Source organism: Lytechinus variegatus, chromosome 2, assembly GCF_018143015.1.
Source record: "Lytechinus variegatus isolate NC3 chromosome 2, Lvar_3.0, whole genome shotgun sequence".
NCBI lineage: Eukaryota > Metazoa > Echinodermata > Echinoidea > Temnopleuroida > Toxopneustidae > Lytechinus > Lytechinus variegatus.
This window is the reverse complement of record NC_054741.1, coordinates 22,086,320-22,109,987: the sequence shown is the minus strand read 5'-3', so window position 1 is coordinate 22,109,987 and position 23,668 is coordinate 22,086,320. Positions and strand designations below refer to the sequence as shown.

The window sequence follows — 23,668 nt, the reverse complement described above, 5'->3', positions numbered from 1 at the left end:
AGGATGCATAGATGAAGTTAGAGGATAGACATGGTGATGTTTGTGCACATGACTTCATTTATGGAAGTATAATTGCTGTTTGTCCACTTAAGACAGCAGAGTAAATATTGGTAGAGCATTAGTGTTCTTGTTTCCATTGTAATTGATACAACTGGATGGGTGTAAATAGAAATGTTTTGAAGTCATAAAGTTAAACAATTCTAGAGTCAGATTACATGAAGTATCCATTCCAGATGGTTATATTGCAGATTATGAGAGAAAGAAAGGTACAAACAGACTGTGGTAGAGATAACAGAGAAAACTAGGATATTATGGAGATAGAAAGAGAAAAGAGGAGAGGGGAGGGGTGAGAAAGATAGAGGGAGAGAGGAAAAACAGAGTGACAAAGAAAAGCAAGAGTCGTATAGACTTCCTATTATATTTGTTGCTCAAGGGATGTCTTTCTGCAGTTCTCCAAAAATCACATTCTTTCTTTGATGGTCTTTTGCCTGTTGTACATGGAGCCCTATCTGGGCTCCATCTTACAAAGAGTTACAATTGATCCAGTCATTAGTAACTATGGAAACCAATCAGTGTCATAATTTTTTTAATACAGGAAATTTGCAAAATGTCTTTTGTAAACAAAGAGGATTACACCAATTTGTCAAGAAATCAATTAATTTATGGATATACATTCATATCTAGATTTAAAAAAATAAACATGCATTTTATATGTTCAGTTTGCTCGCTTTCCGTAGTTGCGTTTAATTGGATCGATCGCAACTCTTTGTAAGACGGGGCCAGGAGTGATTGTTGATAGCCTTATTTACACACAAAAAAAAATCACAAGACAAATTTCAAGGTCTTTTTCTTCCACAGCAAAAAAACTCTGTTCATATCTAATAAAGATACCATTAAAAAAGTTCATTTATGTTTGTTATGGTTTTATATAGTAGAATATGAATTACATTCATATCTACCACTAATATGTTATATTTAGAATATATATCATACTATGTGCTCAGACACAAAGGGAGAAAGAAAGAAACTATTATACACTTCATACTGAAACCAAGAATATAAAAGGCCATACATTTCTCTATTTTTAGAGCAAGGCCATTTTTACTGTCTGGGCAAATTACTGTCTAATAGCTCAAACAGGATGGAATAGAAAGGACACAAAATTGTCCCAACATCAAGAGAGGCTTTGAGATCAATCAAAAAGGCACACACAGCCTAAGCCTTGGTGCTCTTGGATTAGTGTAAACCCTGTTTCAATAAAATTCTGAAATTCAAGTATGAAAGTTTACTTTTTAGGATAAAGAAACTTATCCTGGAAATTCCAGCAAATTAGGCTTTAATTTTGGTTCCATGACATTTACTTCAACGACCATTGCTTGGATAGAAAATCTGCACATTACTAGTAAGCCAAACATAAAACCTAACCTCCAAAACTAAATAAAACCTAATCCTTATCATAACTTTATTCTGAACCAAAGACTCTATTACAATCCAAACTCTAATACCCGCTGAGATATTGAGACCAGAGCAAACGTTGTGTCGCCTCCTCACAAGGAAATTATGTTTTGTAATCTTTCAGCGTCTGAAAATTGTAAGTCCCAAAATAATCCTTCAAAAGCATATTGTTATATTCTTGACAATACTATAAGTAATGGTAATAATGGAAAATGCCTTCCCCTTTCATAGATTTAAATGTTATTTTAAGCCATTATCTTCTTGAATGTTTGCAAATGGTGGTTTGATGTGTTAAAGCAGTAGATGTTAATGAGGTTATGTTTTACAAATTATATGTGAATGGTGATTAAGCGTGCTTATAAATTACATAAAATGCAGAGAAATAGCCCCCAGGAAAGGGGAGGGGGTGTCCTGGTACAGCACTATGGAGATATCAATCATTGCATCTATAGCTTAAATCACATCTTCATGTTTTTCATTTGAGAGTTTTTCTCTACCTTTTGAAGAAAAAAAAAGAACAGAAAGAGCTATCAATCATACAGACCTGGATTTAGACATCAGTCTTGGGAATTCCAGCTGGTATTTCCAACTGTTTGTAAAACCTGTGCAATTGAATCTGGGTATAAATAATTTTTGTCATGATATTTACAACAGAAATTCTCTCTTGATAAAGAGACAGAGATGGAGAGGATAAAAGGGAGCAAGGATGAAGGCTGATTTGAGAATGGGGGGGGGGGGTGCACATCATTGGGAGGTGGAACTAAAGTGGCATGGGGGTACACATTTTGGGGAGGTGGAACTTCAGTTTGGAAAATCAGCTGTTTAAAGCAGAAGAATGGTTACAAATTTTGTTTTGCTTGCCAGTGTCATAACTCCTCGACCTCATCGGGAGGCTGCACCCAGTGCACCCCCCTGTCTACACCTTGGAGAGAAAGAGTGAGAAAAACAAATGTACACATAGACATATTGAAGCTCGAAGAGGAGGGGTTGAGAAGAGAAAGTGAGAGAAAGGGGTGAAAAGTAAGAAAAAAAAATAAATCAGTAAACAGTTTCTTAAATATGAGAGAAGATAAGTGAATAGAATCAATTTTATTCCAGTGTATCATGCAGAAGATCCTTGTGTTAGAGAATCTATTTCAAAGTTATTGAGGCAAACACTGCGGCAAAGTAGTTTGTTCTTATTGCCTGGAGGGAAGCACACTAATGCATTAATCAAAGCCATATTATATGGCAGCTGGGTATTGATCCTATGGCTAACTAAAAGTTTAAGAATATAGCAGAGAAGCAGTGAAAGAGGGATATAAAATGCTTTGTATTGTATTCCATAGATGAGCCAAGTGTGCGACTTATTTCTCGGCCCTTAAGGTGAGCTAAACAGGTGCATTGAATATGTGTGTAGGAAAGGAAAAGCTAGAGTGTGTATTTTCGTCAAAGGAATAGTGGGCAGGGAAGAAAATGAGAGAAAACCGGGGAAAAATATCAGTTTTAATATTTTTGTATATCGAATTTTAAACATACATAAAAAATACATATATAAAACAGCAACAGTAGCATTAATATAGAACATAACATCAAAATAAATTCAGAGCATAGAAGTAATAAGAGAAGGTGCAAAAATGATTGCGTATGAAGAGAGGAAACAGCAAGGGATTGACAATGAACTTTTTCATTTTGACACATATTAATATTTTCATCCACTGACATAAGAAAACACTATAGTGAAAATATAACATCATGATTGGAGCAGGTAACTGCTATTTAATCCACTTTAATCCACTCTATAGACCGGTGATTTCAGAGGAATTTCAAAATAGTACCTGCCAGTTTTCCCTAAATGAGGGAAAGGCAAATAATTTTTTCTTGTGAAACACTCCGTATTTCTATATTGGTAAAAATATAATTGCATAGAATATAAATGGTGAATTCAGTAATATCTGTCTATGCAACAAGTATTTAACTTTCAGCTTGTAATGCATGAACAATGATGACTATGTAAGTATCATAGAGAGACAAGCTGTCAAATCAACTGAGCATCCAAATCTAATCCACTTATTTATCTATATGTTGTTTTCTTATAGATGTATATAGCCTTGATGTCTGGTCATGCTCTTGTCTTGGTCATCTCACATTTTATGAGCTGTGTCAATACTTCATGGACAAGTGAGTATCACAAGTTTTCTGCAATTCAAAATACCATGCGAGTAAAAGAAATCTTGACACCTCACAAATCCCAAATGTAAGGAAAGAATTTGCCATGAACTTATAATGATAATGTATGGCCTGAAAGAGTTTGTTCTCTGAAATATCTTGATACCATATTTATGTGGTATGCGTTAATGGTTGGATGATCATAGGTCCATTTCATAAAGGACTTGCAACTGTTGTAACTTTGCCATTATATCAACTACCATGGCAACCTTGATTCTGATTGGCTGCTGAACCCTGTTACCATGGTAGCTACCATTATGGCAAAGTCGCCACAGTTGCAAGTCCTTTATGAAACGGGCCCCAGGAAGTATTCTTTGCAGTGATGTAAATTTTGATTGCGCTAAAGTAAGGCATGACTGCAATGAATGAATTGAGATGTTATAATCTTACACAGACTGGATTAAAATCCATTTCACAACACCATTTCAATAATTTGCATTATAGTTGTTTAATAAATACTTTTCAGTATCAATTCTCAATTAAATTTCATTGAAAAAAGACATTTGCAAATATGTTTAGTATTCAAACTCCTGTAGGATTATGATGTCATTGGCATCAGGATTCATTCATTGCAGTCATGTCTAACTTTGGCACAAATCAAAATTTACATCACTACAAAGAATGCTCACTGATTATCGAAGTGTGAAGACATACCACATAAATATGGTATCAAATAATTGGGAGAAGATACTCTTTCAGGCGACATAATATTATGCATTCATAACATATTTTTATTCATACCAAGATTTTTTTTGACTCACACGGTAGTATGTTTTACTCAGAAAATACACAGAAAGGTTATACATGCTCATTTAAATGTTAACTAAATATACTTTTTTATTGTAGCTTTGGCCAAGTCTCTAGCAACAAGATTTGAGAAGGCTTCTGAAACAAGGACATATACCTTAAGTGGAACCAACATATATTGATACTAACTAGGCCCGTTTCGGGTACACGTGTACACGCATGGTCAAGTCAGTGCACGTGTACTTAATTCCATCACCGTGTACATGGTAGCATCTGCATAAAGCTTGCGTGGGACTACAAAGTCAGTGAACAAGCTCACAGCCTCACATTAAATCTTAGCTCTTAGACACTGTACATGTTAATCACTAATATGTCAATATATTTCAATTAATCTAGAGTGAGTTCACTTCAAAAATCGCCGATTTAATCCACATTCATTCTGGAGACTCAAGATTTTGTACCATGAAATGGGTCTGCTCCAGTCTCGAAAGGTCGAAAGCGTTGCTCAATCACACTCAGAGCCAACTTGAGAATCACCAATTGCGACAACGATCATTGCTACAACTTACGTGTTATACGCTCGTACACATGTGCTACAAGCCTACAAACGCTCCTCAAATTGGCAACAAAATAATGAAAATCAATCAATAACTTCAGTTACACTTAATTCTGCAGGGATCTGTGCATGCATGTACGGTAAAGTATACAAAATGCGCATCCAACGAGCGTCGGCGCTAGCTAGGGCCCTGCACTGATTTTCTTATGCATTCTTTATTAATTTAATGCGCTGCTAAGCTGAGTAAACTTTTAATTTGCACCAATTTTTGTGGATTGATCCTTCAAACTTCTCAGGTAAGCTTTAAAACCGTGACTTAGGCTATACAAACCCCTTTTTATGACATGATGATGCAGGTCCGTGTCGACATGAAAACATAACTCGCTCTCACAGTGTTTACAACGTGTACACGTGTACAGGACCGAAAAACATGCCGTGTACACGTGCATCAAAAATGGACTTTCAAAACGGGCCTAATACTAACAGTCGGATGTACTTAGGTTTCAATATATCTATGACAAGAATATGATTTAGTGTCCATGCAAACAAAAGGCAGTTCAGCTCATTTTGTCTTTCATGAAAGGGAAATAAATTGCTTCTATTGATTAAAAAAACAACAACTGTATGATGGAAACAGAACGGTAACCAAATTTGAATATATTGAACTAGTGATTAAGGAGTTAACTAATTTACTAGTTTACTATTATGTGTTTGTTATGAAGTGCTAGAGCACTTTATTTCAAATGCAAAGTGGTTGAAAATGTCATTCCCATGAAATACTGATTTAGGGACTAGTTGATTGTTTGGAGGACTAACAATCATATGTCATCTTTAGTTTAAATATGCAGTTAATAGTCACTGCAGAAACCGCCGGACAAAAAGAAATGTCTCTATCCTTTTTTTGCAGATGACAAATGAGAATAATCCCACGATTAATGTGCATCATATAGCTACAGAACAAATTGCCAATTTGAGATTTGCATGTATCCATTGATCTTGCATCTGTAACTCCTTATTACTCGCCAAATTTATTCCATTTCATTGGTCAGTTTCTCTTAAAGTATTCTGCTTCTGTATAAGTCAAGTGATTAAGAAAGGTTGGACTGCCCTTTAAAAAACCCTGAAGAGATAGTCTGGGGTTTGTAATAATTGCCTAGAGCAGTGCGGATGATTTTTCACTCTGTTTTGATAGTGAAAGAGAAGACATCTTCATCGGGCATGGTACCAAGACAGAGAGAGGATATTGAGAGCATGAAGAAAAAACATTTGCATTGTGCATGCTCCCATTGTCAGGGAAGTCTGGCAGATTTTAATTAAAACCAAAGCCTGTCGTCTGTTTGCTGCAGTTTTATGGATGACTTACCACCTCTGAATGCTGTCTTGTTTAATGGACATTGGATGGAATATTGTAGAGAGTGGAAGGGGGATGAGAGTTGGAGGAGGAGGGGAATGGGCATTGACGAGAGACATGAGGGGTATGATCATCAGAGGAGGGCGTATGTTTTGAAGGAGAGGAACACTGGATATGGGTAAGAGGTTGGAAGGGTTGGACCATTGAATAAAGGACAGTATGAGAGGTGTGAGAATTGGATAAGGGTTTGGGGTGGAGGGATGTTGGTATGAAGGGTCGGAGGGATGTGAGGTGTGTGGCACTGAATAAAGGGGAGTGATTGAAGGGATGTGGGATAAGGGAAAGTGGTTTGAAGGGTGTGAGCATTAAATAAAAGTGAGGTATTGGTTGGTGTGGGTGAGCAAAGGGGTAAGAGGTATTGTAGGGGTGAGAATGTAATAAAGGCAAGGGATGGGGGGGTGGTGAGTAATTGATGAGGGTAAGTATTCTGAGGGCAGTGAGCATTGAACCAGGGTGAGTGGTAGGCGGGGAGGGATGTGAGCAATGGATAGTTGTAAGAAATATCAGGGGTGTGGGCATTATTAAATAAGAGATAGAGAGAGAGGGAGAGAGTTTGTGAACTAATGTGAAGTGATAAATGGAGGAAGGTAGGAGCTAGAAGGGGTGGAGCATCGAATAAGAGTAAGGGGTCTGATGGATGTGAGCATTGGATAAGGACGAAGGGTCAGAAAGTGTGAACATAGGACCATGGTAATATGTTTGAAAGGGTGTGATCGTGGAAAAAGGATGAGAGGTAGGAGGAGATGTGAACATTAAATAAAGGAAAGGTGTCCAAGGGTGTGGGAATTGAAACAAGTAAGAATTCAACGATTTTGATTAGGATCATCGATATGCGTCATGAATGGTGAAAGGATTCTGGATTATTTCAAATTCTATCAAAATTTTAATTATTTTTGTATGACATGATACAGTGGCATCATTCTCAGTGAGATCTGTAAACGGTATATAGATTCATTTCTCTATGATTATGTAAAAGGAAAATTTTTCAACCATTACCTTTTCACGTATGTACTACCAATATCTCTGCCATGAACATGTCTCCAGCAAGTAGCGTGAGAGAAATCAACGCAATCCCTTTAGCAGATTAAAACGGATAAACATCCATTTTCCAAATCTTTTTCTTCCGGTATTAAATTTCTCCTGAGAGCAGTACAGATGAAATCTCCCCTATCCTATTATCCTGCAATTTCAGTCGTGTAATTTGAGTAATTTTAACCTCCCGGAGTAACTACCCTTGATGATTCCTCGAGCACGGAAAACTCTAATCTCAGAGACAGAAGGATGTTAGCTCATGTGACATACCAGTGGATCGATGTCCTTCTGAATCTCAGCTGATGAAATGTGGGCTGCATTAAAAATGACATTTTTTCTTTCTCCTGCTTTCTCATCTCTCTCTATTCCAATTCTCTCTTTCTGTCTCTCACATGCTCATTTTCCCTTACTCTCTCTCTTTCTCCCTCTTCCTTCCTCTCTTCTTACTCCCACTCTCCTCTATGTAGAGAAATGTCTATTTTGAATGTGTAATGTGGGGGCACTTTAGCGGATTGGGCTGCCCCATAATCCCACAACTAATCAGCACACATAATGTGATCGGGGTGATATTAACCCGCCAGGGGAGCTTAACCACCCGATCATGGAGGAAAAAGGATATTGACTTTCACAGGAATATATGCAAGTAGCAATTGGTGCGATCGCTTCCATAAGTGATTTCGGCATGTAATGAGAGAAAAATTAACCTGGGATTGGGAATGCTTGGGTACTAGAACACGAGAATCCTGGATTCAATACCTTGTTATTTAATCATTGCCGAGAAGTGTATCATTCAGATGCATGAATATTAATGATTAGTTCTGATTAAGTTCTCGATACTTCATTGGGTCAAACATGAAATTAATTTTAGAATAATTATCAATAATCAAGATGGTCTGAATGTATTTTGTAATGATTTCATTGAACAAATTACAAGCAATGTCCTGCAATATGGTGGTTTGAGATGAGGGGTAATAAGGTTCTTCTTCTCTGTACATGCAAATATAATAACCCTGGCCTGAGTACATAGTGGTAGTAGTCATGGCCTATCCATTCAGTCAGTTGAATAATTGCCATCCTGTCTAGTCACTGAACAGATCTCTTTGTAATGAACTAAACTGATCCCTCCCATGTAATGAAGTTTACAGACCCCCCCCCTCACCATCAAACTTTTATTAAATCTCCCTTCATGAATGTATGAGATCCTCTCATAGTCAAGTGGTGAGAGTATAGTTATTAGGGGTTAATACACTTTGATGATGTGAATGCAGATCTGGCAAAAATGTGTCATTGACAAAGGACTAAATAGATACAGTGCAGTACTCAAGTTTATAGTGATGTAGGTAATGGGGGGGGGGGGGGTGAAGGTAAGACTGCATTTGCATTTTTCTTCTGCCCTTGTTCATTATCTTACATTAAAATCATATCCCTTTTTTCATGGATGTTTAACATCTAAGGTAGATGTGAACTTCTCTTTTCGTTTCTCCCATTACTTCCCCTTCTCCTTCTACCTCCTCCTCTGTCTCCTTCTTTCTCTTCTTCCTCTTCAACTTCTTCTTATCCTCCTCCTCCACTTCTTCTACTTCTCTTCCTTCCTCTTTCTCTTCCACTTCTTCTGATTATTTTTCTTCTTGTCCTCCATTATCATTGTCTTCTTCTTCTTCTCCTCCTCCTCCTTCTTCATCTTCCACTTCTAATTCTTCTTCTCCTCCTCCTTACTTACTTTTTCTCTTATTCTTCTTCTTTTTTTTCTACCTCTTCCTCTCCCACTTCTTCTCTTCTTATTTTTCTTCTTCTTCCACTTGTCTTCTCTTCTTCTTTTTCTCCTTCTTCCACTTATCTTGTCTTCTTCTTCTTCTGTTTCTTCTTATTGTTATTCTTCTTCCTTTCCCTCTTCCTGCTTGTTCTCCTTCTTATTCATCTTTTACTTCTTCTTCCCCTCCTCCTTTTCCCTTCCCCCTCTTCCCCTTTCTTCTTCCTACTATTATTTCATCTTCTCATTCCCCCTGCTAAAGCTATACATATACTTCTCCTCCACATCCTGTTTGTCCTCTTTCTACTTTTTCTTCTTATTTTACCCCTCTTCTCTTCCTTTCCTTCATCTTGTTTGTCCATTTAACTTCTATCTAATCTCCCTTTGCCATTGCTTTCTTCTGCGGTCTCTCAAAGAAAATCATATTTAAAAAAATTTCCAACCGATTCCTGTATATTCTGGATTCGTGAAAGTACAGTTTGTTTATGTTTCTTTATGTTCTAGCCAAGCAGTGGATTGGCATTGCAGAATATTCAATATTGTTTTTCCAAAATGCACTTCAGATTTGCTGATGTGATATGATTTAGATGCAGAAGGATCTCTTTTCTCTGCACATGTCTATTAAAATGTCCTTGTTGCTCTGGGTTGAGCACATGATATATTCAGCTCAGACATGAGTTATCCATCTTGAGGCAAATTGAATTACCCATGACCAGGGCTAAGTCGCCATCCATGCCAAGAAACCAAGTCATTACTCTGTATTATTGTGCATGCATTATTTGTTGTTTTTATCAGCGATGAATTCCACATCATTGACCTTTAGGGAGATCAAGGAACGTCAAGGAATATTTGACCTGAATATTTTTTTTTTAAATTGTCATTTTGCTTGGTAATTTATAAAGATCAGGTTATGTACTTTTAACTGAGCTACTTTATCGTTGAAATGGAGAACTTTGCATTAGCAATGCATCTTCGATTCAGTAAAGCTTCTACTCCTAATCAGTGAATCGCATAATAAATGAATCATTTTGAAGACATTTATAAAAACTTTTAGAGTATTTCTTGCCCTCAAGTCTACTTAGTAAGCTTAAGTTTACATTTTTGTAATGATGTGGCCAGAGCCCATAGGTGTTGTTTGAATTTTCTCTCATTTCAAATTCAAATTTACTGTAGTCAGTTTAGCGGAAAAGTGGAGCTGGCTTCCTTTCCCATGTGAAAGGAAACTCAGTTTGTTTTCAGATCTTTTACGGTAAACTATATGAATAACAATATGGGGGATGTTTCCAAAATTTAGGCAATGCTGTAATATGTCTGCATGCTTCTCAATAGTATTGGATTTGATTTTATAGATAAAAAATAATAGGGCTTTTGTTTCATTGGCATAAAAGAATTAAATAGTGCACGTTATACCGTGTTCCTTGTGAGCATACAGCGGCATGACTAACAGTGGACGATGAACACACCATAATCAGTACTGTGTCCCATACGCTTGATCAATCATGTGTTGCAATCAACACAACTCGGCTAACGTTCACCAATTACGTTTTATGTTTTCACAGAGGCTCGGCGGCAAAAACTTTTGTCTTAATCGGCTAATGGGTAGAAATGAGGTGCTTGCGTGCAAGTGAAGCATTATTACAGGCAAAAGTATTATGTACTCTGCAAACTGCAAAGCTTGTTAGGATATTGCTGACTTCCTTTCCTTTCCTAGAAAGCATAAAACATCTTTGTCTTAAAACGTGAAAAAGTTGAGCTTTCTAGAGGTGCCCCTTTTTTGGATATGGTCTTGTAATAAGTTTTGTTTAATATTAATGGTATTGGATATTGATGTCTTTTTAGCAATTTTTTTGGTATTGGATATTGATGCACTTTTAGCAATTTATGTCAATGGCATTTGAAATCCTGAATGATTGTTTCAAAACATGAAACTTGTGTCTATTAACATTTTCAAATTTCTTTTGAATGCTAATTTCTTATGAGATTAATAAATTCCCTTTGAAATTTACAATGGGATTGTTTGTAAACCATCATGTGGTATTCGTTCTTCACAAAGAATATTGTATTTAAGTAAATGGTAAATAGGTACCCACTAGTTAGCTTTGGTCAAGTGTGCATGGTCTCTTGATAAAAGCTATATGCTACAAAATGGACAGTGCTTTGTCTTTTTGTTTGAAAAGCATATTAAGATTGTAGACATTATGTATGAATGCATGTTAATTTTATACCTTTCATTTATCACATCTCCAAGAAGTTTGGCTTCTAGTGATTTGCAGAAGACCCTCCCATGTTAGCTTCCATTACCCCCAACATGGGACAATTTGGTCAAAATCATGTACGGGAACTGTGTTGCCAACTCTGAATATTCGATTGAATCGTTTTGATCTACAGATACTAACTGTGTCTTTGTTCAATATTGCAGCAGGTACAAGTATGCTCTCAGATATTGGAAATATCTGTAGCAGGTCAAAATGAAAGCTTTGACAACATGGAAAATAAAGCGGCCACAAATATTATTTCATATCTTCCTGAGTAAACAAATTGCAGAATATTGAAACTTTATGAGGGGGCATCTCTTATCTTTTGGAGGGAAATATGTAATAACTGCCAGTTTCCCTGGCTCTGATGTTTAGGTTCCATGGGAACACAATATGTTTTTTGTTTTGATGGTAGGAGATATGAGGTTCATATTGATGTTGTGTCATATTTTTTGCAATATTCATCTCTATAAAAAAGAAAAGCATTTGGTAAATTTTATGATGTGTGTGCTTTCTTTCTCTCTTCCCAAAGCTTGCGTTGTAAAACTTTGGAAGAATCCAAGCCACTAAATGATTTGTGTACTTTTTATAGATCATTCTAATATCTTATAAGGATTTTTTTTTTCAATATTGGTCTCTATGAATAAGAGGTAGATATATACGAGCAAAGAGGTTTTTACCATGGACCGGAATTTGTGAGCTTCTTGGAAGGCCTCCCTTGTGAAGAGCACTTCCATAAACTCTTTCAAGTCAAATTTACAGAAATCTGAGGAGCTCCAAAAGGAAAAGTTTAACCCTGACCAATCCTTTACTTGCCCATGCTCTCATTAATACCTTTACCTGCTGAAACCACACATCGCCATATAACCAGTACCAGTCTATCTTCCACTATACTGACTTCATGAAATCAAGAAATTGGAAGGAGGAGAGGGGCAAACAAGTTTTATAGGTAAAACTTTACACCCACAACAAGATATGTTGTATTTGATGTAGAATAATACATACCATACATACCAAATGAATACTGCACTAGATGTTAAAAACACAATTTTGTTTATACTTGCTTGCATTAATGAGTAACAGTGGCCATACATGTATTATATGTTGATAGGGACAATTAAGAGGTGACAAGCTTTTAACACTTGACAAACTACTTCAAAAGATATTTAGCATTTGGGAAATACATTCAATAACACCATTCAAAATCTAACATAACTATGATTGTAGTTATAGGCGATACTTAATGATGAAACCTGAAAAAACAGAGATTGTTTTCACACTACATGTATATTCTTTTTTTTGGTAATTCCATGTCTAGCAAGATAAACTTGGCAAAATAGCCGATGGGGTGTAATTATCTGGGATATTTCTCGAGCGTTAAAGACATTACGTTCGCCGATTACAACCTCCTCCGGACATTGAGAACGGGAGAATATTGATTTGGTTAGAATTCAGATTCCCAAAGCTCCGTCTCTAGACATTCAGACCATCGATCTTAATATCGCTTGAGAATATCTCTCTTTTTATTTGATTTTGTCTGGTCAATTACGGTAACATAAAGAGGAGGATGCAGAAGCCTTAGAGCCATGCATCAGTATTTCGGTTTCCAAGCCTAAATTTATTCAAACAATTAAACCCTGATGGAAATTGTTTTCAGACATTGTCATGATTGTTTGTTGTTCAATCAGAGTGTTGGTGTGTGTTAAGTACTGTATAATATGCTGTGCTATAAATGCTGTAAGTACTTATTGCACTGGCAGTGTAGAGACAACATGAGTAATTGAGTGTTAAAACTGATTGATATAACCAAATTAAGATGTATAAAGGTACTTTAGTGTAAGAGAATGCCACTTTTCATCATTTTCTCATCTGTTAGATAATTTAACTTTTAAGCCCCCCCCCTCTCTAAAAAAAAACTAAAGATAGAATATAACCACTTTAATAGAAGGAATAAAAAAGACATGAGGGATAAGGGTGATTCGCTCTTGACATGTCGCACTTCTTTGTTGCAAATTAGTGTTATGTGGTTAATGTAATAGTTATTTTCAAATGATCAGAAATTTTTATGCTATGAGTGCAAAATGGCTGTGGCACCTCGTGTCACCAATAACATGCCTAGTGGTGTGTAGTGGTTCAAACTGCCTCCCAACTGGTATGTGGCGCGTAATGGTGCCTAAAAGTGAATTTGGTGCAACAAAAATTTCGAACATTCAATCTGTGCCGCTGTTGTGTGTTTTGAATTTTTTTGTGCCGTTACACGCTACCACTTGCCAGTTGGAGGGCAGTTTGAGCCACTGCACGCAAAAAGGCACCTTATTGGTGACACTAGGCGCCACAGCCGCTTTACATTGGTGCAAACTGGTACCAACTGGTGCCGGGTCAGTGGAATTCTAGCATTACATACAAAATTGTTTAGTTTTTCAGGCAAAATTATTTCTTTGAGTGTCAGGTTTTTCAGTTAGAATTTGGTTTGATGATTAAAACATGGTATTACGGAATATGAGTTTCCTTTTTGCTGCCCATATAAAATGACAATAAACCGAATAGGTGGGACTGCTGTTAATATTGCTGAGTGAACTTCCTGGCATGTTTCATTATACTTCCAACTCAAGATATACTTTCGTGAACCAACAAGGCAAGGGAACTATCATTAAAAGTTGAGCCTCAGACTTCTCATAACCTTATTTTCATCTTCAATTCCTGCAAATTCCATCTTGTAAGTATATATTTGAGATTCTTCACCTTTCAGCTCCATTAAGTTGTCATGCATTTACATTTTGAAATGATAAAAGCCCCCTTGCGGTGAAATGTTAGAGACACTTGCTCCACTGAGGAAATTTGATATCCGGCACCCTCGGCGAATTGGATGATCGCTATCTCTACAGCAATATGTTTTGCTCATTCTCTTCAGAAACACAGCTTATATACAGAGAGATGGTTATGTGTGTCACAGAGGTAGAAAAGGTTTGGAAGTTTGTACTGGTATTTTGGTCAAACTCTCTGAACACATACCTGTATTACAAGTTTGCAGAACTTTGTGAGCAGTACCCTGTTTCATAAAGCTTGTTTTCAATCGTAAGTTACAAGATGCTGTTAAAAACTACTATAATCATCACATTTGATTGGATAGAATTATATTTTGTCACGGAATTGTCTTTGTAATAGTCACACACATACCTATTTTCATTCTCTCTGTATAGATGGATTGATATTAAGTATCTCTGCAACCATTATTTTTTTGGTCTACAACCATTTTCACTATTCCATATTTGTTATTGATATATATATGTCCTACTTGTTTTTTTTTTCATTCATTACACAGCAGTAGAGATATTTGCTTTGGTGCACTGCAAGTTTTATTGCAAGAATGAAACAACCAAAGAGAAAAAATATGAATAAATGGTTGAAAAACTGAATAATGGATTGTAAGTTATAGAATTATTGATGTGATTGGATTATTGTACATAAAACCTTATATTTTTCCATTTAATTCCAGCACTTGCAGGTGTGTTTTATAAGTGTGTGTTATGTATTAGATACATTGCAGGCTATTGCCTACAGTTTTGGCCTTTTAACCTTTCTTAAATTAAACTGCCCTTCATTTGAAAATTGTATTAATTCAATTTATTTACCATTGTTAACTAGGATCAATATTGAGCTTCATTAATTTTTGAGGGAGCTAATCCCACCTGGAGCTGTGACTATTAATGTTTTTTGAAAGCACATCTTTGTAATGACCTCAGGATGATTTATAGCATCTGCTGAAATCCACCTCACGGAAATGATCAACTCAGAAAATGAAAAACTTGAGTGAAGTACCTGTATCACTTTCTACCCTCCAGTGGAATGTGGCAATCTGTTAAATGAAGGTTTACATAAGGAAAGAGAGAAGAGTGCTAAAATACAAATGAGAGAGAGAGGGGGGGGGGGGGGAGGAGAAGGGGGGGGGGTGGGTGTATTGCTTACAAAAAATGGGGAAAATGACATCAAACCTCTAAGATATTGTGAAGAAAAAGACATGATCATAATTCATTTAGACTTTCTTTGGAATAGTGGATGAAAAGATAATAAATTGAAATGATTGAATGAATAAATCAGACGAATGATATGGAATATAATTGTAAAACTGTAAAATAAGATTAAATTTGAAAGAATGAATAAAATCAAGAAGCATAATAGAAATCAACCATCATATCATTATTTAAAAAAATGCATTGCCATTGAAACAAATCATTAGACTCCTTCATTGTGGTTTTTAACAAATAAGTTCAGAATCCCAGCCAGGAGATATGCTGTCATTTGTCCAGTGTAAAACCTTGAAGTATCAACCTACTTCCAGCCAACCTGATTCCAACTGAAGTAGCCCCAAAGCCTTCCTGAGTCATTGCTGACCTTTATAGCATAACCTTTGCAGATCAGCTTCAAGATCTCTAAAAGGCAATATCTTGAATCCCTTTATGCCATCATGGTCAGTGTGGAATAAATGAAATATGAAATCTCAATAAATCATTAGGTTGCAGCTGTGTGCTTAGCTTTGAAAGGGGAGTGTCATTCTGGTGACCGGAGAGCGTCCGTCTCACAACCGGGAGGTTGGTGGTTCAAACCCCGGCTGCGTCAGACCAAAAGATGGGAGTTGCTGCTACCCTGTTTGGCGTTCAACGATGAAAGGGATAGAGCCTCGCCGATCTGGTGCTGCACAGCGGCTGCCGGGCCCACGATCAAATGGCAAAGTAAATTTTCGGAGTATTTCATTTCATGTCTCTGTCGAACAATAACTTATGGATTTTCTATTCATGGATTTTCATTTTCATTTCACTAAGAATCTGCTCTTAAACTTGCTATTCTCAAACTTCAGATGGTGTAGAATATCACTCCAAATACGCTTCTCTTTTTTTTCTACAGACATGGTGCCCTTGAATATTTTATGGCCATGATATTCTTCTTCATGGACTAGGATTATTCGAAGGATGGGGTATATAATTTTATTGCCCAAGCAATATCCAAATTGTACATCTATATTTTTTTAAATTTCCACTTTGGAATTTTTAATTCTGTATTCTATTTATTTTTGTGTAGGTACGTCTTCTACCTAGAATTTGATCTATTTGAAGTGGTGAAATATCCCACTAAAATGGCATTGCTACAGGAATCACTAAGTTATGATTATATTAATCCACTGCATATTAGGCAGTGGGTTAATTATACAATCTGAAGGTATTAGGTGGGGCTTGAGATGCAAATGATGAATTTGTCATCTTGGTTCGCTTAAAATGGTACGCCCTCATAATACATATATATACATGAGATCTTGTTTTGTTGTTTGTGTGAGGTTTACTGAAGGAAAACTAATGATTGAGAAAAAGACAATAGAGAAAAAAAGAGGGAGAGGAGGACAGGGAGAGTGATAAAAAGAGTGGGAAGGGGTTAGAGAGGGGTAATATAACAGATAAAGAAGGAGCAGAGATAGACTTATAGAGAAGCATAGAGATAGACAGTAATCGAATGAAGAAAAAAATACTATAATAATACAGACAGTAATAAAAAAAAGTAACAGGCTGTCGGCTAGCGAGTTATAGATGCTGACACAAATAAGTTGGATTTAATTAGAAATCCATGGGCATGTGAAAAATGAGGATGGCACAAAACAGTTGGAACATACGCAAAGAGTCGAGCAGAAAGACTTAAATATACATGTAAAGGAACATGCTTCAAGAGGAGAGTCATTTTAAGAGCTTGAGAGCTTAGAGCATTTATATTTTATTCATTTAGAATTAGATGGAGATAACCTTGCACTTTCGATCACAAAGGAATGTCATCACAAACAGATGCTACCTACAAGATACTTCATATAGTACATTTTCATCTGTGTCATGTCTTTATATTTCAAAGATGGAATATATATATATATTCCATGATGATGAAAATGGTTCCCTTTTTTCTGAAAACTTGCTGAACATGTTTTATTTAAAACTAATGTATCTTTTTAGGTAGTTCATATCTTGCTTAGATAGTAAGTACATAATTGGCATCAGTGATGGAAGGAAAACCATCATTTTCTAGGTTATTTAGATGTCAATCCACGTTGGAAATGATCTGATTTATTATAAAAGAAAAGGGAGCATATTTCTCTCTCTCTAAAAAAAATGACACCTAAAATGAAATTAACATGACAAAATGAGGCAAAGCTAGTAATAACCCTTTTGTTCCTTTATCAGGCATGGTGGTCAAGCACATTTGCTGATGCTTATATAAGCAAACTTATAAGTAAGACAGATAACAAAGTTGAATGCACTTCTATCAAAGATAGTACACACTGCAATACCCTTTTAGTTTGAAAAGGATTGTTTCAATGCTTGTTGTGTGACTCTAATAAATCAAAGTGCACTGTAAAAACTGTGGTGTTAATACTGACACAAATTGGTGTTAATAGAGGACCACACCCTGAGGTGTTAAAATTCCACCCTAGAGATTGAACATAACACCAAAGAGTGTAAATGTAACAACCAAAGGTGTTGTGATAACACCTGTAGGTGTAAAACTAACACCACCAATTTAACGCTGGTGTAAAATAACTGGTGTGGTCCTCTATGTACACCGGTTAACACCACAGTTTTTGCTGTGTGTGTTCGATGGGCAAATTTACAATTTGTCACGTGATTCACTTTTATTCAACACGGTAGCTGTTATAGGCATCAGGTACTGTTTTTCAAAACAGCAAATATGTATTTCTGTTTTATTAGTCTAAGATATATTATTCAAGCAAATATATCTTGGGGGAGTTCATATCTTATGCAGATCTCTTACTTGAGTGAAACTCTTATTTTTAACTGTTACAATTTTCTGCAAATTCTTCTAGACATTGTGCATGGTACTGTTGAGTATGACTTAAAAAATCTAATAGTAATACAGTACAAGATTCATTTACAATCCTTCACTAACATAGCATTTTTCTTCAGCCATGAACGGTCACTATACCTATTAGAAACGTAATCGTAAGATTAAACTTGCAAAGCAGAAACTGATTTGTGACCTACGAGACCAAATATATAGATCTATCTTTGATGACATAAACTGTGAAGCCAATTGGCCTCTGCATGTAATTCTTACATTCTTCTCCATCGAGTTACACCACCTCTTCATTTCTGAAGATTCTTGCGGCAGCACCGGGTGATTGCTTTGTTTCATCAGTCAATCGCCAAGGAGTGATCAGTTAGCTGACTTTGGTTAAGTTAGTCCTCAATCCGTCCTTCAATTATTGCTATGTGTTTGGTGGTTGGGTTTCCTCGCCCTTCCATTTGGCTTGTCTTATCTTCGCACATTTACTCTAATTTTTCTGTTTGTGTAAGCGGCTCGTCCACCCACGCAAACACTCATGAGGTTAAGGAAGCTTCCGTGCAGCCGCATTATGACATGAATGCATGATAACATTGACCAGGCTTGGGTTTCACAAAGATCAAGTCTGACTGTGGGTGAAAATCACACTTGCATTTGGAATTGCGTGTCATTGTTGTAAATATTTCATCAGTGAATGGGATTGGGGTAAGCAAGATCAGGGGATACACGCTACCATGCAGCCATTAGTTAAATCACAAGTTAAACATCATGTGCATATTGGCTCTTCAAAATGAGTTTAAACAGAATCCAATGAAATTACCTGCACCCAAGTGTTCGTATGTTTAAATAAAAATTATGTGCCAAATGGCTTTGGAAGAAAATGTGTGATTGCTGAGAAATAAACACGGAATTTCATCAGAACTTTAATGTCGGGTATTTTTCCAAGCAATATTAATACACTGTCTCACATATCTTTTTCTGTGTCAGTGATCATCAGAATTACCGGTTTTGAGCTAAGATATCATGATTTCACGATGATAAGTTTAAATTCATGTACCAGATCTAGATAAATGATAATATGGTGACAATTATCCATAATTTAAAAGACTTTCTGATGAAATAATTGTTTGCTGCAACTACTTTCTTTTACCTTAAAGTCCTTGTGAAAACCCTCCCTGGATCCCTTCTTTTAAATAATGTGATAGATTCAAATCAGTCCTGACAATGGAAAGCCAGAGATGTCATTAGGATTCAGCTTAGTACTGTAGAAAGATGTTCATAGCTGCATCTGCCTTCTCATTGATTCCATAGGGCTATTATTTCTGATTGGCACTTTGATGCTGGCTTTCCATCTGTTGATTTGAATCAGTGGCCAACTGAGAATAGTTGTTTGCACCATGGCAGATGGTGCTAAGTTATAGGATAGTATATTATAACAGAAAATAATGATAACAAACAATATTCTTGGTTGTTTTTATTACACCTATACATTGGGACATCTCGAAGCAATTTACCAAAATATATCATCATCCATGCCATTAGGTTATGGGTTGCTTGCATAATTATGATCCAAGCACTTCCTACACTCCCTAGGGAGTATTGCAGTTAGAGCTTCTAAGCTCAAATCATCAATTTCTTAAGGGCACATATTTGACCTTTGCATCCTATCGGCACCCTGTTAACACCTGGGTATAGAGTGGCAAACTGTAGATAAACGTCTTGCCAGATGATGTGTCACTGTGGGATGTGAACACACGACCCTCTGATTGCAAGGTAAGAGTCAGAACCACGACACCATGACTCTAACAATATACAATGTGTTGTATACCAACTCTGACTTTGTCAAGGCCTTGTTACCCCACCCCTTTGGACAAACATGCTTTTGTAATATTTTGTAGATTTTCATCATGATGCTGTTTTCCGATCCATCTACACAAAATGCTCATTAGGAGGGTAACGGGAGGGACATTAATGCCTCTACCGAGGGAGATTATGGATGCTGCCTTGGAATAAAATCTTTGCTCGTCATCTTGTTTTTCTGCCCATTATCTGTTATTCATCCCATACTTTGTCTTCTTTCCCCTAATGAGAGGGGATAAATGTGATCATTAGAGATGGATGGGATATGGTCTACGTAGTGACAGATGAGACCTGGGCACTGTATTATAAAGCTTAGCAATTGATCATTCGGCTGAACTTACGATTGATCGTACACAATAATCAATGAACTTAAACATAGAAGTCAGCTTGGGATCCATCACTAAGTTTTATGACACAGGGCCATGGGTTTAGATAGATCTTGCAATGATGATGGTGGAAGCTTGCCTGCCATTTGAAGAAGTAAAATATTATTAATGGACTTTTACGAGATCATTCGATTTAGTTTAATGTCAATTAGATTCGGGTTGCGTTGAATACGGCAGGATGGATAAGCAAAATGTGTTATGCTCAGGGAGATGTTGGTGGTATTATCAAAATGCTAACTTTTAATGATGAGTTGATGGTTTTAGGGATGTGTGGTAATTGTTGTTTCCTTATAAAGAAGACATAATTCCACTCACAAGCTTAATGGTGTGAAGATTATGCAAGTGTGAATTATGGCTGCACTACTGGGATGAAACTAGTTCATATTGATTTTTTGCTTTGCTTTTTATGTAAAATGAATGTTTTGCTCTTAAAAGAATATACAGAAAAAAAAGTAAAAAAAAAAAACAAGGGTGGAAATCATTTGAAAGAAAGAGAGATTTAAAGGAGAGGAGTAGGATGAAGTTGAATATGATGAGAGACTTGAGAGAGAAAATTTAAAGTTAAGATGGAGAAGGAGATAAAAAGAACAAATTGGGGGGAAAAGATGTCGGGGAGAGCAATAACCAGGACAGCTTCAGCCTATCCTAGGCCCTGAGGATGGATGATAGCAAAGATCTAGTCCGGCAGATAGAATGGGAAGGTAGTGAGAGTGAATAAGAGAGGAAAGAGTGAGGGGGGGGTGAGTAGAGGCACTTAAGCCAAAGTGTCATTGAAAAGTAGGCTTTGTTTGTCAGAGTGACGCTCACGTATGAATGTTATTTGGAGAGGGATCGCAAAGTGGTATCCCAAACTGCCTCGGTGCTGATAGTCCAGTAAAGAGATAGATCGTTGGAGTATCAACCTCATAGTGCAATTGCATTGTTTGTTATTCTTTACAATAATTGGAGGCAAGACATGTGATCCGTTTGGCTTTGAGTTATATTTTTACTGGGACTCCAGTTTAAATACAAAGAATCAACTTTCAACTGTGTTTGCAAAACAAGCTCAGTTTGCCTTGGTGAAAGATGGGTACTTTGCTGTATTTTTTTGTTTTTGGATGATAGACCATCAGATCCCCCCCCCCCTCTCTCCTTTTTCTCCTCTTCTCTCTCCCCTCCGCGTATCTCTCCATGCCATATTGATGACAGAATTAGCCAAAACCCATTTGTCTTATTTACATAGGAAAGAGGACAGTATGGAATGATTATAAGAAAGATAATAAAGTATAATATATGAATATTATTTTTTGCATTCGACAAAAGATCTAGTGAAAAGGGAATTGGAAATACAGATAAACAACATGAAATGGGTCATTTCATGTATTGAATGTTTCAAATGCACAAATTTGTGATAGTACCTCCAATATGACTTCCAGATTAAATTCTTCATGTACCAAAGTCTCCACTTCACACAGCCAAATTCACACATTTAAGCTCAAATATTCTTTCATCTCTTCTGTTTTCTCGCTTAAAAAAATAAAATAACTTACTGTTTAGTTTACAGGTCTCAGCTCTTGATTCATGCCACTTATGTTCATGTCATGTTTATGCCTACTTGTATGCATTATGAAATGTGCTGGCTCAGTTGGTAGAGCGTCCATCTCACAACTGTGAAGTCGGGAGTTCAATAACCTGCTGCATCAAAGATGGGAGTAGCTGCTATCCTGTTTGACGTTCAACAATAAATGATGATGAAAATCCATATTTTATTGTTGGAAATGAAATACTCCGAAAATTTGCTTCGCCCAATTGATCGTGGGCCCGGCAGATCAACAAGGCTCTATCCCTTTAATCGTTGAATGCCAAACAGGGTAGCAGCAACTCCCATCTTTTAACATCTTTTGGTCTGACGCAGCCGGGATTTGAACCTTGACCTCCCGGTTGTGAGACGGACGCTCTACCAACTGAGTCAACACACCAGTTAAAAGGGTTAGAGCTACGTTGATTTGGCACTGCACAGTGGCTGCCGGGCCCAAGATCAATTGGGCAAAATGAATTTCTATTTCTGATTTCTATTTTCATTTTTTTTTCACTTTCAAATTAAATAATTAATACCATTTTGTGACTTTATCTTTCTGTTTCATCAGGTGAATGCAGCTATTACTCGCCACCAGCCACGGTTATATTTATGTTAGCACTGACTGTAGAAGCCATGCTATTTGTACTCTTCACAGCGATCATGTTTGGCACACAGGTTCATGCTATCTGTACAGATGAAACGGTAAGATCCAGTTCCATTTATACATTTTACCAGGGGGCTGTTGCACAAACAGTTAAGTTAAACATAATTTTGTAGAATTAGTCAGATCATGCAAAGAGGCTGCATAGCTATCAGTGAGATTGCATATTAAATACCATTGCATTACTCATAACAAACTTTGAGGCACCTTAACTCTTTGTGAATCAGCCTGGTGTCCCCTAAACATTGGAATAGGGATTTTCACTGGATGATTTCAAGTATAGCTCTAGGTGTATTGGGCTTCTTATTTACCATCCCTTTTCTGGTTTCAATAATACCAAGATCTTCCATTTTTGTTTTGATGATTTATTTTATGACAAGGAGTGGCGAGAATTGCTCTGTACCCTTCCATTATAATGGAAAGTATGGAATGAGTCAAACTGAAAGAAAAGCAGAGAAAGTGCAAAAATGTGTATGGTTTGATGTATAATCCTAAAAAACATCTTACTATCATTCTTTCATCATGGTCATCACTCCATAGTTTTGTTCCCTTGAATGGAGATAGATGGATTTACCTCACACTTGCAGCCATCTGCCGTACCTTCTTTCACTCTATAAATATCAATTTTTTTCTCTTTGATTCAAAGAATAAAAAAGTCACCTTGCCATGACAAAATGACATTCATTGAAAAAGGAGACAAAAATTATACTTAATTCTACATGTCACACCTGCGTGACAGTACGTCATACCTGAAAGAAGCTAAGAATGTGATATGAATGTCCTTCGTGTTTAATGGAAGCTCAAGGCTCAGTTAGCCAGGTCACATTTCCGTCTCTGTACCTGTCAGCGTAATACCTGTACACCATATCCTCCTTCATGACACTTTGTTCATGCACATTCAGGTTTTCAATGACAGGTGTCACATTACAGAAGATCCAGAAAGGATGTCGGAATT

At 36.6% G+C, this 23,668-nt stretch overlaps 1 protein-coding gene across 1 annotated transcript in view; it reads left to right on the top strand.

Moving 5' to 3' along the window:
- The window catches only part of LOC121407575 (palmitoyltransferase ZDHHC3-like), a 101,578-nt gene that overhangs the window by 72,818 nt on the left and 5,092 nt on the right, over nucleotides 1-23,668 (top strand). Inside the window, exons 6-7 of the mRNA XM_041598716.1 lie at nucleotides 3,534-3,615; nucleotides 22,621-22,754. Coding sequence (XP_041454650.1) covers nucleotides 3,534-3,615; nucleotides 22,621-22,754 — 216 coding nt within the window. The remainder of the gene's footprint in view (nucleotides 1-3,533; nucleotides 3,616-22,620; nucleotides 22,755-23,668) is intronic.